The sequence below is a fragment of the Carlito syrichta genome, unplaced genomic scaffold (assembly GCF_000164805.1).
Source record: "Carlito syrichta isolate Samal-C Ts95f unplaced genomic scaffold, Tarsius_syrichta-2.0.1 Scaffold96974, whole genome shotgun sequence".
Lineage (NCBI taxonomy): Eukaryota > Metazoa > Chordata > Mammalia > Primates > Tarsiidae > Carlito > Carlito syrichta.
The window spans coordinates 34025-48218 of record NW_007041070.1 but is presented as its reverse complement, the minus strand read 5'-3'; the positions used below and the strand labels follow the sequence as shown (position 1 = coordinate 48218).

The window sequence follows — 14194 nt, the reverse complement described above, 5'->3', positions numbered from 1 at the left end:
ATTCTTGAAATTAAGCATAGCTAGGAGATATGCTCTGGTCAATAAAATTTAATCAGAAATGAATCAGTTTAATTGTTGATATTGAACTCTCCAGTCCACTCTTCCCTGTTATGTCAATTACAAAAGCAAATGTTGACATGGAGATGCCATAAGATCATGGAATGTTGAGCCAGCATATATTAGATATGATCCCAGTGGGTCATTTGAACCATGGCAGATTCTGCATGATTAAGAAATAAAATTGTTTTACATTAAGCAACTAAGATTTTTGAATTGCTTGCTACTACAGCATAGACTATACTACCCTGGTTAATATACTTCAAACCTGAAGTAGCAGGAAGAAGAGTATAACATTTATGCAGCCTCCTCAAAGGAGGTATATAGATGTATATTTATGGATACTTTTTTGGATGAATCGCTTAAAGGAATGTTGCAGTAAGTGACCCTTTTCCCTTAAATACTTCATTCTGAAGCTTTCTAAGGACAAGGACATTCTCCAACATAACAACAATACTGTTATTACACCCAAGAAATTTAACACTGAAATGATAATTTAAAGTCTACATTCAGTTTTCCCAATTGTTTTAAAATCTTTTACAATTGTTTAGGTTTTGTTTTGTTAATGAAGAATTCAGTCGAGTATCATGGATGATATTTTATTGTTATGTTTTTTAATCTTCTTCAGTCTAGAACAATATAACCCTCCATCTTTGTTTTGTCTTTAAAGACATTGATATTTTTGGCCCAGTATGGTGCCTCAAGCCTGTACTCCCAGCACTTTGGGAGGCCGAGGTGAGTAGATTGCCTGAGCCCATGGGTTCAAGAACAATCTGGGCAATGTGGCGAGACCTCATCTCTACACTTAAAAAAAAAAAAAAAAAAACTAGCTGGGCATGGTAGCACACTCCTATAGTTCCAGTTACTTGGAAGGCTAAGGCAGAAGGATTGCCTGAGCCCCAGCAGGTCAATGCTGGGGTGGCTGTGAGCGTCCCACTGCACTCTATCCTGGGCAACAGAGTGAAACTCAAAACAAAAAAAGGACATTGATATTCTTAAAGATTTTTGTACAGTTATCTTAAGAATTGCCAGAATCTGGGATGGTCTGATTGTTTCCTTATAATTATACTGCAATTAAACATATTTGGCAATAATACTACATAGGTTATACTAATAGAGTGGGCACATAACAATCCAGATTACTTCATCTTCCTTTCTGTAACATGAATGCTATCATCTTAAACCAAAGAAACAGAAGACTAATGAACTGAAAGGAAATTGAATTCCAGATGCCTTTTTGGATCAGAGCAGCCATATTGCCATGAACTTCAAAACGTCAGAGTTTTAAATGATAAATAAATAAATTTTTATACTTTTTGAGCCACTGGTATTTCCATTCCTTTCAGTCAAACTTAATAAAAGGCGTAGATACAAAGGAATTAGAAGGAAAGTAAGTAGGGAATCTGGTGTAGTTAAATCCTGAACTTCTAGTTACATGAACTAACGAATGCATTTATTGTTTAAATCAATTTGAGTTTGGGGCTTATTGTCATAATGGTTGTAACTAACATGTCTTAAAAACATCCTATCTGGCACACAAATAGAATCACATCTATGAAAATGTGTAACAACACAGAAAAACAATAAATTCAGATACTAATAGAAAGAAAGATCGTATATAATTAATTTCAAGATCAAAGAAAGAAAAGCTAGGGAAAATTTTCTAAGAAAATGACATTTATCAACTAAGGTTAAAAAAAAGTTTGTTATTTTTCTATTATGTTTTTAGTTCTCCACAAAATGACCGAAATATACAAAAGACTTTATGAGTTGCTGTCAAATAAATGGATTACTATATTATATCAATTTCAACATGATAAATAAATTTACAGTTACCTTCTGTAGATGTTCTAGGACATCCACAGAGATGGAAAAGAAATCATGAGAAAAAAGAGACAACAAAAATGGTTGAACAGAATATTATGGGAGAACTAGAAAAATTAATTGCCCTAGACATTGTCTCTGAAATGTTTTTGACAAGTCATTCTCTATTTCTTGCAATATAAGGAACAGACTCCAAAATAACAGATTAATTGGTTATGTGAAGAACTCTCCCCATTGGAAATCCAAAGATGCTTGGAGATTCAGATCCTCAGAGACACCAAACCTAAGAGAACCTTCCTCATGAGGGATCTGCAATGCAAAGAAGAAAATAAGCAAGTCATCAAATGCTGTCTGCCTTTATCACTGGTTATTTCTCCGATAGAAAGCTGCTATTCAGGTAACATCTTCTGGAAAGAGTCCCCAAACTAAAATAAAACAAGAATTCTCCAACTATAAAAGGATATCAATATGGGAGCTTGTATTTCTATTATGCATTCTTAAATATGGTTATATTTACCACAGAATTTGGATTTATGCATATATTTAAGTGTATTTTTGAGTGTGTATACATCTATGTTAAATATGTTCTGAATTTAATTGTTATTTTTTATGATTTTTGTATGATATATGATTTATAGCTTTCGATATATTTGGCATCTGATATTGGGTTATTCCTCCGTGCTCATGTTTAGAAATGAAATGTGTTAGTGTATAAATTTGTGGGGTTTATCTGTGTGGTTTGGGGTTTTCATATGTGTTACAATATAATGGGATAAAGTTTGAGAGACGCAAGATGCAGATAAGCAATTGAGGAAGGTCTTGTCATCTCTTTAGCAAGCATTTTTTAAAATTAGAGAGAGCCTTACTCCTTTGGAGAGTAGAACTGCCTACATGAGTTTGAAAGAAAGTATTTTTCAAATTCCTTTCCTCCTCCTTGAAACTATGAAATGTATCTGATGGTACAATAATTTTTTTTTAAAGGTGAGTACATCGGATAACTGAAGAGAGTTGAAAAAAGGAAAAATGGAGGGCAGGAGGTGATAACTGGATCAGAGAGAAGACAAGTTGAGAGGAAAGGCGAGAGAAAGTATGTGAAAGAAGGAAAGAAAAAGAAGGATATTAAAGAGGAGAGAAAACAGGAGAGGAAATTCCATTTACTAGGAACTTGATTCTCATGCCCTGAACATGGAACAAATTCTGACTTTGAACAGGAAAACATCTGTTAAGAGGTAAAATGCTGTCTGCAGCCCTGCAGGGAGCATGGAAAAATCATAAAAACACGAAAAGAGAGCTAGAATGATCCAGTCCTCAACCCAGGAGAAACTGAAAACAGAGTTCCATGTGTTCTTCTGAGAGACTGGCACTATCAAAAACAGATTAAGCAAGGGATATAGGCTCAGAGAGACAAATATTTGTCCAGGGATCCAAGAGTGAGTGAGGGTGGAATGTGGACTCCAGACTGTGCTGCTTAATTTCAAAGGCTATGATATTCTAAAAGAAAGGAAGTTTCAGAGCTGTGCTCAAATGTAGAAAGAGGTCATCTTTGCCCACTTCACAATTCCTTAGTTGTGATTTTCTTTACCATTTCTTTTGTTATCCTATCAAAGGGATGTGAGCAGGATGAGTGCAAACACCTCCATGGTGACCGAATTCATTCTTCTAGGCTTCTCCCATCTGGCCAGCCTCCACGGCTTGCTCTTCTCTCTCTTTCTCGCTGTCTACCTGCTGACCGTGGCAGGCAACCTCCTCATTGTGGTGCTGGTCTCCAGGGATGCTGCCCTCCAGTCCCCCATGTACTTTTTCCTTCGCATTCTCTCAGCCCTGGAGATCGGCTACACGTCTGTCACTGTCCCCCTGCTGCTTCATCACCTCCTCACTGGCCAGCGCCACATCTCTCGCTCCGGATGTGCTCTCCAGATGTTCTTCTTTCTCTTTTTTGGTGCCACAGAGTGCTGCCTCTTGGCAGCCATGGCCTATGACCGCTATGCAGCCATCTGCAAACCCCTTCGCTACCCACTGCTGCTGAACCACCGAGTGCGTCTGCAGCTAGCTGGGTCGGCGTGGGCCTGTGGGGCAATGGTGGGGCTGGGACACACCTCCTTCATCTTCTCCTTGCCCTTCTGTGGTCCCAATGCCATTCCGCACTTCTTCTGTGAGATCCAGCCTGTCCTGCAGCTGGTGTGTGGAGATACCTCACTTAATGAACTGCAAATTATCCTGGCTGCTGCTCTCATCATCCTCTGCCCCTTTGGCCTCATCCTGGGCTCGTATGGACGTATCTTGGCTACTGTCTTCCAGATCCCATCTGCTGCTGGCCGCCACAAGGCCTTCTCCACCTGCTCCTCCCACCTGATCGTAGTCTCCCTCTTCTATGGCACTGCCATCTTTATCTATATTCGCCCTAAGGCCAGCTACGATCAGGCCACTGACCCTCTGCTGTCCCTCTTCTATGCTGTCATCACCCCCATCCTCAATCCCATCATCTATAGCTTGCGGAACGCTGATGTCAAGGCTGCCCTAAAGAGAGCCATGCAGAAAATGGGGACTACACAGATTTGAAAAGAGGTGACAATGGCAACTGTGGTGCAGTACTCACAGTCAGCCCCAAATAACCAAAGATAAAAGGGAGTGGAGGCGTGGGCCTCATCTTAGGAGAGAACCAGCTATCAAGCAGACAGATTTACCTTTGAAGAGCTACTACAGCCAGGCCCCCTCTTCAGACACCCCACAAAAATCATGTACTCTATTCTGCCTTTTGTTGCAAAAAGCAAGAATCCCAGGATGGAGGATCAATTATCAAGGTAATAAAATTGTCCACCACAGTAATGGTCCTTCAAGCCATTTGACATTTGTACATCCTAGATAAGATGCTTGTTTCTCAGAGTGGGACTACTGGTTAATACATTAGCACACATAATGATATCTAATTAAATGGATCACCAAATAAAAGGCAAATTCCATAAGATATGAGAAGTGACCAGAAAAGATTCAAGGAAGGTAAATTCTTATGGAAATCAGTATGATTTCCATAAGAATGATTGTTGATTCTCTCAACAATGGTTGAGAGAATAGATTTTGAAGTCAAACAGACTTGAATTCAAGTCTTATTTCTTCCAACTCATCAGCTGTACAATCACAGGCAGATTATGTAACCTCTCTGAGCCTTCATTTCCTTAGAAGAACAATAGAGTCTATTTTGTGAGAATTCATAGACTTTTAAATCACCAAGCTCAATATCTAGCACAAAAGCATGTCTCCATAGATGTTTTGTTAGTCAGTCAGGCAGGTCAGCACAGAGGGTATGTCCAGCTCACACGGGATGCCTTTGTTGAGGGACAGAATGGTATTCTTAAAATGTCAGTGGCATTGAGACAAAAGAGATCCAGAGGAAGGTAGAGGAAGAGACGCCACACATCACTGCTACAGAAAACTGCCACCAAGCAGAGATATAAACCAAAAACAACCAGGACACCGAAGAACAAATATCATGGCTTATGGCATGCAGGAGAAGCAAAGACCTGCAGAAAAATTCATGAGATAAGCTGAGAGGGTTAATCAAAAACTGCATCTCCAAGAGGCAAGTATTTATTAATAATTAAAAATATAATCCAAATATTTTATTATTCCCAACACTGCATTCAAATCTGCCAACATTTATTGTGAACTTTTCATGTACCAATTGCTCTGGCACTGTGGTGAACATTAAGTATGTGCAGGGAGATGACTTTGACCAGATAATACTTGCAGTATGGTTAGAGAGGAAACACTGATTCCCATGCAACTGTCAGAGAACAGTGTAAAGCAAGGAAATACTCAAAATGCTACACAGAAGAGACAAAACAATTACTCCACCTTCCCCACCCTCCAGAAGAGCTATGACCTTCCCCATACTTTTTGAGTAAAATCTCTAAACTATTGCTCTTCTCTACTTACCAAAACTTAAATTGAGAGGAACAACACTTAGGAAGGGCTGCTGAAAGAATGGGCAAAACAATTTTGCCTCTGATAATCTGAGAGCCGTACACTTGAAATGCTTAGAAATTTCCACCTCCTACTTATCTCCACCAGCTCATCCTTCCCAGAACTGTTCTTGCTAACGAGTGCTTTGGCATTCTGCCATCGGTTTACATCGAGGAAGATAAGGAGCAACATTATGAAACTCTTGAGGGGAAGATTTACCTCACTTCTCAGTGATAAGAATCACTGTATTGTCATAGGAGCAATAACTTTTTTTTCAGCTTTAAGCAGGTATAATTGACATGATAAATTCTGCATATTTAAGTGTGTAATTTGACAAGTTTTCATACTTATCATACATACAATGAAACCATCAGCACAATCACAAATGAACATACCCACCTCTGCAAAGATTTTCTTATGCCCATTGTAATTCCTCATTTCCAAGCAACCACTGATCTGCTTATCACCATAGTTTGCCTTTTCAAGTTTTATAAGTAGAATAATATATGTGTTCTTTTTAGTCTAACATCTTACATTCGGTATAATTACTTTCTTAAGAAAGTAAGATATCACTTTTCCCCCTAGTATGACAGTTAAAAAGTTTACACTTGTATTGCAACTCATTTTCAGAAGATGTGTAATTCCTCATAGTAAACTTTTGAAATACTCACCTGACTACGGGCTTTAAACCTTTTTGTATTCTCTTCTACTTTTTCTTTGTCCAGTCTCCCTCACCCTTATTTTCTGCATATTTATGTAAGGCATGTTAAAGTCTTTCTTGAGCAAGGCTTAGAGCCATCAGCAGGCCAAAACAAAACAAAAAAATCAGCAGGGGGAATTGTTGAATGGAAAAGCCCTGAGTTAACACTGAAGACCTGGTTTACGATCTCTACTGTTATTAAAACTTTACATGACCCACAGCAAACTTCTTTCATCATCTTTCTGGTTTTCAACTTCATCACTAATAAACAGAAGAACTCAATCAAATTAGCTGTGTGTTAGGTTCCAACTCAACTAGTCTATGCTTATTTCCCCCCAAGAACCCTCTGCTTCTTATAGCTGAAAGGAGGTGGGGGAAAGAGAAGGAGAAGGAGAAGAAGATTGTAGTGAACATTCCTTCTCCCCATCGCTACCAAGGGATCTTGAACTACATTAATCCTGGGTAAAATATAAGGCAAACAGCAATCAACCTAGACAGCAAGTTTCTAAATTCAAAACTATAACCCCAGAACTTAAAAAGTCAAGCACACGGGTTTCTGTCTCTTTTATTCATACAGAGATTTCCAGGAGAAAAGACATGCATGTTTTCATCAGTAGAGAAAGAAAAGACAGAGGGAGGAACCACTTAATGGAAAGATCTTTGGGTAGCCAAGATCTACCTTCCCCCAAGACTGAGGAATAAAGACATCAGATGACACCTGTTCCCCAAATCTAGTGAGCTTACTGCCCCAGCTTTCTTTCTGGTGACTATTCATCATAGCTGTGAGCTGTATCTAACTAGCCAGTATCTAATGTAGAAAATATCATCTGAGGCTGCAGTGTCTCAGTACTGTGAGTTAGGTGGCTGGGTGAGATCTCCCAAAAGGAGGAAAGCTTAATCAACACCATGGTGTTGTTAGATGACTTGATAGGTTTGCAAACAAAGCAAACATGCTATAAACTTAACACAACTGCACAATGTTCCTGAAATTCAACTCTTAAAGACTAATAAAGGCTCTGCCCTTTGGGTCATAGATAATTTACTTCAGGACTTTCTGAAAAGTTGCATTACCTGAGCCATTTATTATTTACAGCTTAGGGGAGAAGTCTAGTAAAGAAAGGGTCCCAAAAGGGAGGATGGTGGCTAAGAGTCATACTCCCCACATCCCAGGTGTGCCCTAGTCAATAATACGACTCCTTTTTGTCTCCACCCTCCTTATTTCATAAGACTTTTCTGAGCTTTCCCTGGTGGCCTACATGGGCAACAGGCAATTTTATATAACACCCCTTATTAAATTCAGTGGCTAGGGAAAATATAACAGATCACCTCACTTCTTTTCCATACAGTTCGCACAGACTTGAACACTATGAGCATCCTTATTTGGAGTGGGATGAGAACCTACAGTGGTGGAGCTAGGAACACAAAACTGTTGACTTGTCGTTTTACACGAGGCCTGTGCTTCGCAAAATACGATCCCTGACCAACAGCAACAGCATCACCTGGGAATTTAGAAATGCAAATTATCATATGCTATTCCAGGACTACTGAATCAAGCATTCTGTAGATAACACCCAGTTATCTACACTGCCCTAGCCCTTAGCTCAGTGGAAAGTTGCTTCTGTATTTCAAGATCAAAGGATGACTTCCAGTACTATAGAGATGCAGTTACCCAGGCTGGCCACACAGTGGCATAACAATTCTGATATGCTGACACTAAACTAAGCCCTAAGGAACTGCAATTAACATTGTTAAAGAGAAAGGCCTCTGCCCAGAGATCAGTAAGCTCCTCAATAATTCAGAATTAGAAAGCCAAGGTGAAAGTTTTTGTAAACAATAGGTGTAAACCAATCCCAAGGGCAATACAGAAGATGGGCTAGTTCAAATAATTCATCTGGAAAGCAAAGCACTGGCCTCCACTAATCAGTTTATGGCATTCTTCTTCCAGCAAAAAGGGAGCTTACTGTAGATGCACAAAAAAGCAGATGGGAGGCCTCATCTTGCAGAAGGTGAGTACAGTAGGATCTGGAAATAACTTTCACTCCCAGAAAGTCTGGTTTTGCAGGTGGGGGACTGAGCACAGGATGGCATTTCCACCCATTCTTTATCATTCCTGAAGGCTCTTAGACTAAGGAAATATCAGTACTGAGAGGAAGCTGAGGCTAACAGCCCCACCACCATCACCCTTCCCTGTGTTTTACTTCTAACCTGAGTTCCAAGAAAGACAAGTAGAGCTTTTTGTTTCAATTTCTAATCACTCAGCCTCCCACCATGTCCAGACCAAAAACCAGGGCAGGAAATTCCACCAGCGAGGAAAGGGCAGAGTGCAATTAGTATAATGAAAATCTCATCCCCTGCACCATCAAAGTTCAGAATATCCTGGCTTCTTCACTGGAAGCTGAAGGTCAGGGCAGAGCCAGAGAGAGCAAGATGCATACAGGGTCCCTAAGATGCACAGCTCGGGTCATTTTGAGGCTAGAGGCATAAGCGGGGGAACCACCTTCCCCATCTTTGACATCACTTATGAGGTAAACCAGAGACTCCAATGAGCCACTAAGAAGTGGGATGTGAAAACTCTAGAAAACAGGATGACGCCAGGTTAAGGTGATGAGAAAAATCTAAAATGTTTTTCCCAGACCCGTACTACCTCCTTTATATCTTCTACTCTCAGATAATTCGAGGCCTTGCTGGTTGATTTTCCATACTTCTTGCGGGCATGAGAGAGACCCTGAGGAGGCAAGATCAGAGGCCTGAGTCTCAGAAACCCCACTTAGTCACCGTGCAACCCTGGAAACGGTGACTACAGAAAATCAACGTGAGCTCCCCTACTCCATTCCCATATATCTTACCCTATGTGGGAAGAAGCCTGGAAACAGGTGGCCCCTGCTCAGCACCCAGATAGCCTCCACCTTCAGCCCCTGGCCTGGCCTGACCATGGAGCATCCTTACCCCAAGTCACCTGGCCGCCCCAGGCAGCTTCCAGTGACGAGGTTTGCCTTCTGACTGAAGCTCGTGCCACTTGACTCGCAGCTATAGGACTTCTCGCCAGCGTGGACCCCACCATGTGTCAGTAGTTGGGAGCGGCTGCTAAAGCTCTAGTCGCAGTCCCTGCAGCGGTAGGAGCGCTCGTCCGTGTGCGCCTTCTGGCGGGTGAAGAGGTGCGAGCTCTGGCTGAAATTCAACCTGCAATAGGGGCACTTGTGGAGCTTCTCAAGGCTGCGGACGTGTGATGACGTCACACGGCAGACACTAGAATGGCTTGTTGCCATTGTGGCTGCACCTGTGGACATTTAAGCTGGAGTGGTGGCTGAAGCACTTGCCACACTGTAGGCACTGGTAAGGCCTCAGTGGGTCTGGAGGAGAAAGCTGTTGCCAGAGACAGTTGATGGCAGCAAAGGGAATCATCTGCTCCTTATCCTTTAAGGTACAACAATCAAGAACTCTTGGGGAGGTGGAGGGGCTCACCAGAGGCCTTGTCAACACTGGGCATGGCTAGGGAAGAGAGTTTCTGAAGGTCTCTGGTCTTGCAATTCTCCCTAGGTGGGAAAGGGGTTTCAGTCATGTCATCTGCTGCAGTAGTAAAAAAACAAGAGGCCAGGGTTAGAGATGGCAGATGCGAATACACTGGAGTGCAAATCAGGAGATTTGTCCTAGTGTTGGGGCTACCATTGACTCTTTGGCAAATCATTATCTATGCACCATTTTCTTCATCTGTAAAATGGAGAAAACAGGACATAAAATTAACAGGATTTTAGGGTAATTAAGTGGCTGCTTAATATATGTTTTCTTTTTGCAGCACTTGAAAAAGTAAAGGAATAAGGGGATACACACATTCAAAGTACACACAAATAACTTCAAACCCAGTGAGCTGGCTGGCTTCTCACCAGAAATTCATACAATCCAAAAATGAAACAAAATGAAGTTATTTCTACTTGGCTTTAGTAGGTTTAAATGCCTAATTCTGTTTTACTCATAATTATTTTCAGGGATTGAGGGGCAAGGACTTCCAGAATGGCTGAGTGAGGCATTCAGCAAATACTCTTATGAAAAAAGCCATAATAAAACCAGACAAATTTGTCACAACCATGCAGGAATTCTGGAAACTAACCAGACATCCAACAAACCGAAAATCAGTTATTCAAGAATATTTCCTGAACCTCAGAAAGAACAGTGAGAGACTGTAGCATTTTAATCTGAATCTATTCATATCACCCAATTCTCTGGCCTCAAAGTTCTCCCAGGAAAAAACAGGTCATGAAGATCAGCAGGGAAATGGATGACTGTATTTAGAACAGAACAAAGGAAATTTTGAGCATTAGGAATTATCAAAACAATAGTGATCTCAGTGGAAAACAATCGGGAAAGGCAGCATCTCACCTAGCCCAAGATCTACGTACTGATTGAAGAAAACAAGAAACCTGAGATTGCCCAGAAATGTACAGGGAGATGAGGAGAATAAGACACCCAAAGTGAGTCTTGATAAGACCCTACATATCCTTTATGATGTGGAAGACTGTAAACATGTGCATGGGTATACTTACAAGAAAGGTACTCATCGCAGGCTGAACATGAGGCACTGCAAACACAGAAAATAAAAGCTTAGACAAACTTGCAAACTGCCTGATCTTCAAATGCATTCTCCATGCCACACAGATCCAGCAATAAAGGTTGGAAGATTTACTGGCTCAAGGTGTTTAAACACAATGTCTAAAAAATCACTGGCTAGTCAATAAACTTTGTCAACTCAGTCATGATATCTAAGAAGCTTACAAATGAAAACAGGAATTTAAAAACACTATAACACCAAAGGTAAAGAGACTCCAATTTGTTCAGGCCAGTCACTGAACAAACAAACAGCAACAACAACCACTCTTGGAGGGGATCAGAATCCAGGGTTGCTATATTATCTAAAATGTCCAGTAATCAACAAAAAAATTGTAATAAATGCAAAAAAACAGGAAAGTTTAATTCATGTGTAAGAAAATAATGGTCAATAGACATTGTATTTGATGGTGCTCAAACACTAGCTATAAAAGACAAAAACCTCAAATAAACTATTACAAATAGGTTCTAAAAACCAAAGGAAGAATCAAAGAGTTTTTTTTAAGTGTGATAACAATGTCTCATCAAATACAGAATATCCATTTTAAAAATTACCCAAAAAAAGAACTAAATGAAAATTCTGGAATTGAAAATACAATAACTGAAATGAAAAATTCATTGACAAGCTCAACAGCAAGGAGAAGGCAAAAGAAAGTATAAGCAGACCTGAAGACAAATCAATAGAAATTATCCAATTTGAAGAACAGGAAGAAAAAGGAACAGAGCATCAGAGAAACGTGGGACACCATCAAGCACAACAACATACAAATAATGTGAAGAACAAAAGAAAAGAAAGAGAAAGGAAAAGAAAAAATATTTGAAGAAATAATGTCAAAAATTCCCACATCTGATGAAAAGGCATGAATCTACACAACCAAGAAGGCTCACCAAACTCCAAGTAGGATAAACAGAGAAAACCAACCTAGACACATCATGGTCAAACTGTTCAAAAACAAAGATATGTGGAAAATCTAAAAAGTATCAAGATAAAAATGCCTTATGTACAAAACCATGAAGAAATTGGAAATCTCAACAAACCATCAAGAAGTAAAAGAAGAATTTAAAATTTTCTCATTAAAGAAAAGCCCAGAACCTGATGGCTTCGTTGCTGAATTCTACCAAACATTTAAAGAAAATCTAAGACCAATTCTACCCAAATTCTTCAAAAACATCGAAGAGGAAAGAATATTTCCAAACTCATTCTACAAAGCCAGCTGTGCCCTAATACCAAAACCAGGCAAAGACACAACAAGCAAATACAACTACAGGCCAATATCACTGATGAACATAGATGCAAAAATCCTCAACAAAAAAGTAGCAAACTGAATTCAAAAATACACTAAAAAGTTCGTTCACCATGATCAAGTGGGATCAAATGATACGAGGATAATTCAACATACATAAATCAGTTAATCTGGCCAGGCTCAGTGGCTCAGCCTGTAATCCCAGCACTTTGGGAGGCCGAGGTGAGTGGATTGCCTGAGCCCGCGGGTTTGAGACCTGCCTGGGCAACTTGGCAAGACCTCATCTCTACAATAAATCAAAAAATCAGCCGGGTGTGGTAGCGCACGCCTGTAGTTCCAGCTACTTGGAAGGCTGAGGCAGAAGGATCGCTGGAGCCCAGCAGGTCGAGGTTGCAGTGGCCGGGAGTGGTCACTGCACTCCAGTCTGGGTGACAGAGTGAGACTCCAACTCAAAAAAAAAAAAAAGAAAAGAAAAAAAATCAGTTAATCTGATACATCACATTAACAGAATCAAGGACAAAAACCATACGATTATTTCAATAGATGCCAAAAAAGCACCAATAAAATTCAATGTCCCTTGACAATAAAGACTCTCATCAATATGGGTTTAAAAGGAACATAGCTCAAATTAAGAAAGGCCATACATGACAAACCCACAACTAACATCATACTGAATGGAAAAAAACCAAAGCCTCTCCCCTAAAAACTGGCACAAAACAAAGAAGTCCATTTTTACCACTTTTATTCAACATAATACTGGAAGTTCTAGCCAGAGCAGTTAAGAGAAAAAAATAAAGGATATCCAAATGGGAAAAGAAAAAGTCAACCTTGCTTGCAGGTGACATGATCTTATGCCCAGGAAAACCTAGACTTCATTTAAAAAAACCGTTAGAACTAATAGACAAGTTCAGTAAAGAACCGATAAAAGGGCTGGGTGCAGTGGCTCATGCCTATAATACCAGCACTTTGGGAGGCTGAGGTGAGAGGATTGCCTGAAGTCACTGGCTCTAGACCAGCCTGGGCAATTTGGAGTGACCACACCTCTACAATAAAAAAAAAAAAAAAATTAGCCTGGCATGGTGGCGCATGTCTGTGGTTGCAGCTACTAGGAAAGCTGAAGCAGAAGGATCACCTGAGCCCAGCAAGTTGAGGCTGCAGTGGCCATGAGTGTACCAATGCAATCCAGTCTGGGCGATAGAGTGAGGCTCCGACTCAAAATAAGAATTAAAAAATTCAGTAAATTCAAAACATACAAGAATCAGTTTCATTTATTTATGACAGCAAACAATTTGAAAAATCAAGAAAGCAATCCCATTTACAGTAGCTACAAATAAACTATCTAGGAATCAATCTAACCAAATAAGTGAAATATCTATACAAGGAACTTTTAAAAATTGATATTCCAACATATCACATATTAGATGAGGAACTTGTATCCAGAATATATAAAGGGCCTCTTACACCTTAAATAAATACCAATGACCAATTTTTAAATGGGCCAAAGATTTAAGACACTTTACCAAATAAGGTATGCAAATGCTAAAAAACACACGGAAAGATACTGAGCATTATTAGTCATTAGGAAAATAAAAACTAAAACTGAAATGAGAAATTAAAGATCTAAATGAAACTAAAAACACTTCATTCCTCTTAAGTGTCAACAAGAATGTGGAGAAACTGGAAGTCTCATACATTACTGTTGAAACTAAATTGGTGCAGTCACTCTGGAAAATAGTTTGGCATTTTCTTAAGAAGTATTATTCCATTTTTATGGAATTTCCAGAAAAAGCAAATTTATAGAGAAAGCAAG

At 39.8% G+C, this 14194-nt stretch overlaps 1 protein-coding gene across 1 annotated transcript; it reads left to right on the top strand.

The window, feature by feature from the left end:
• The first annotated feature begins 3431 nt into the window (after positions 1-3431).
• On the top strand, positions 3432-4441 carry LOC103264942 (olfactory receptor 10C1). Its single transcript, XM_008062641.1, has one exon. It carries the CDS (start codon positions 3502-3504, stop codon positions 4438-4440), a length of 939 nt encoding a protein of 312 aa, XP_008060832.1. The 5' UTR covers positions 3432-3501; the 3' UTR covers position 4441.
• Positions 4442-14194: the final 9753 nt, after the last annotated feature.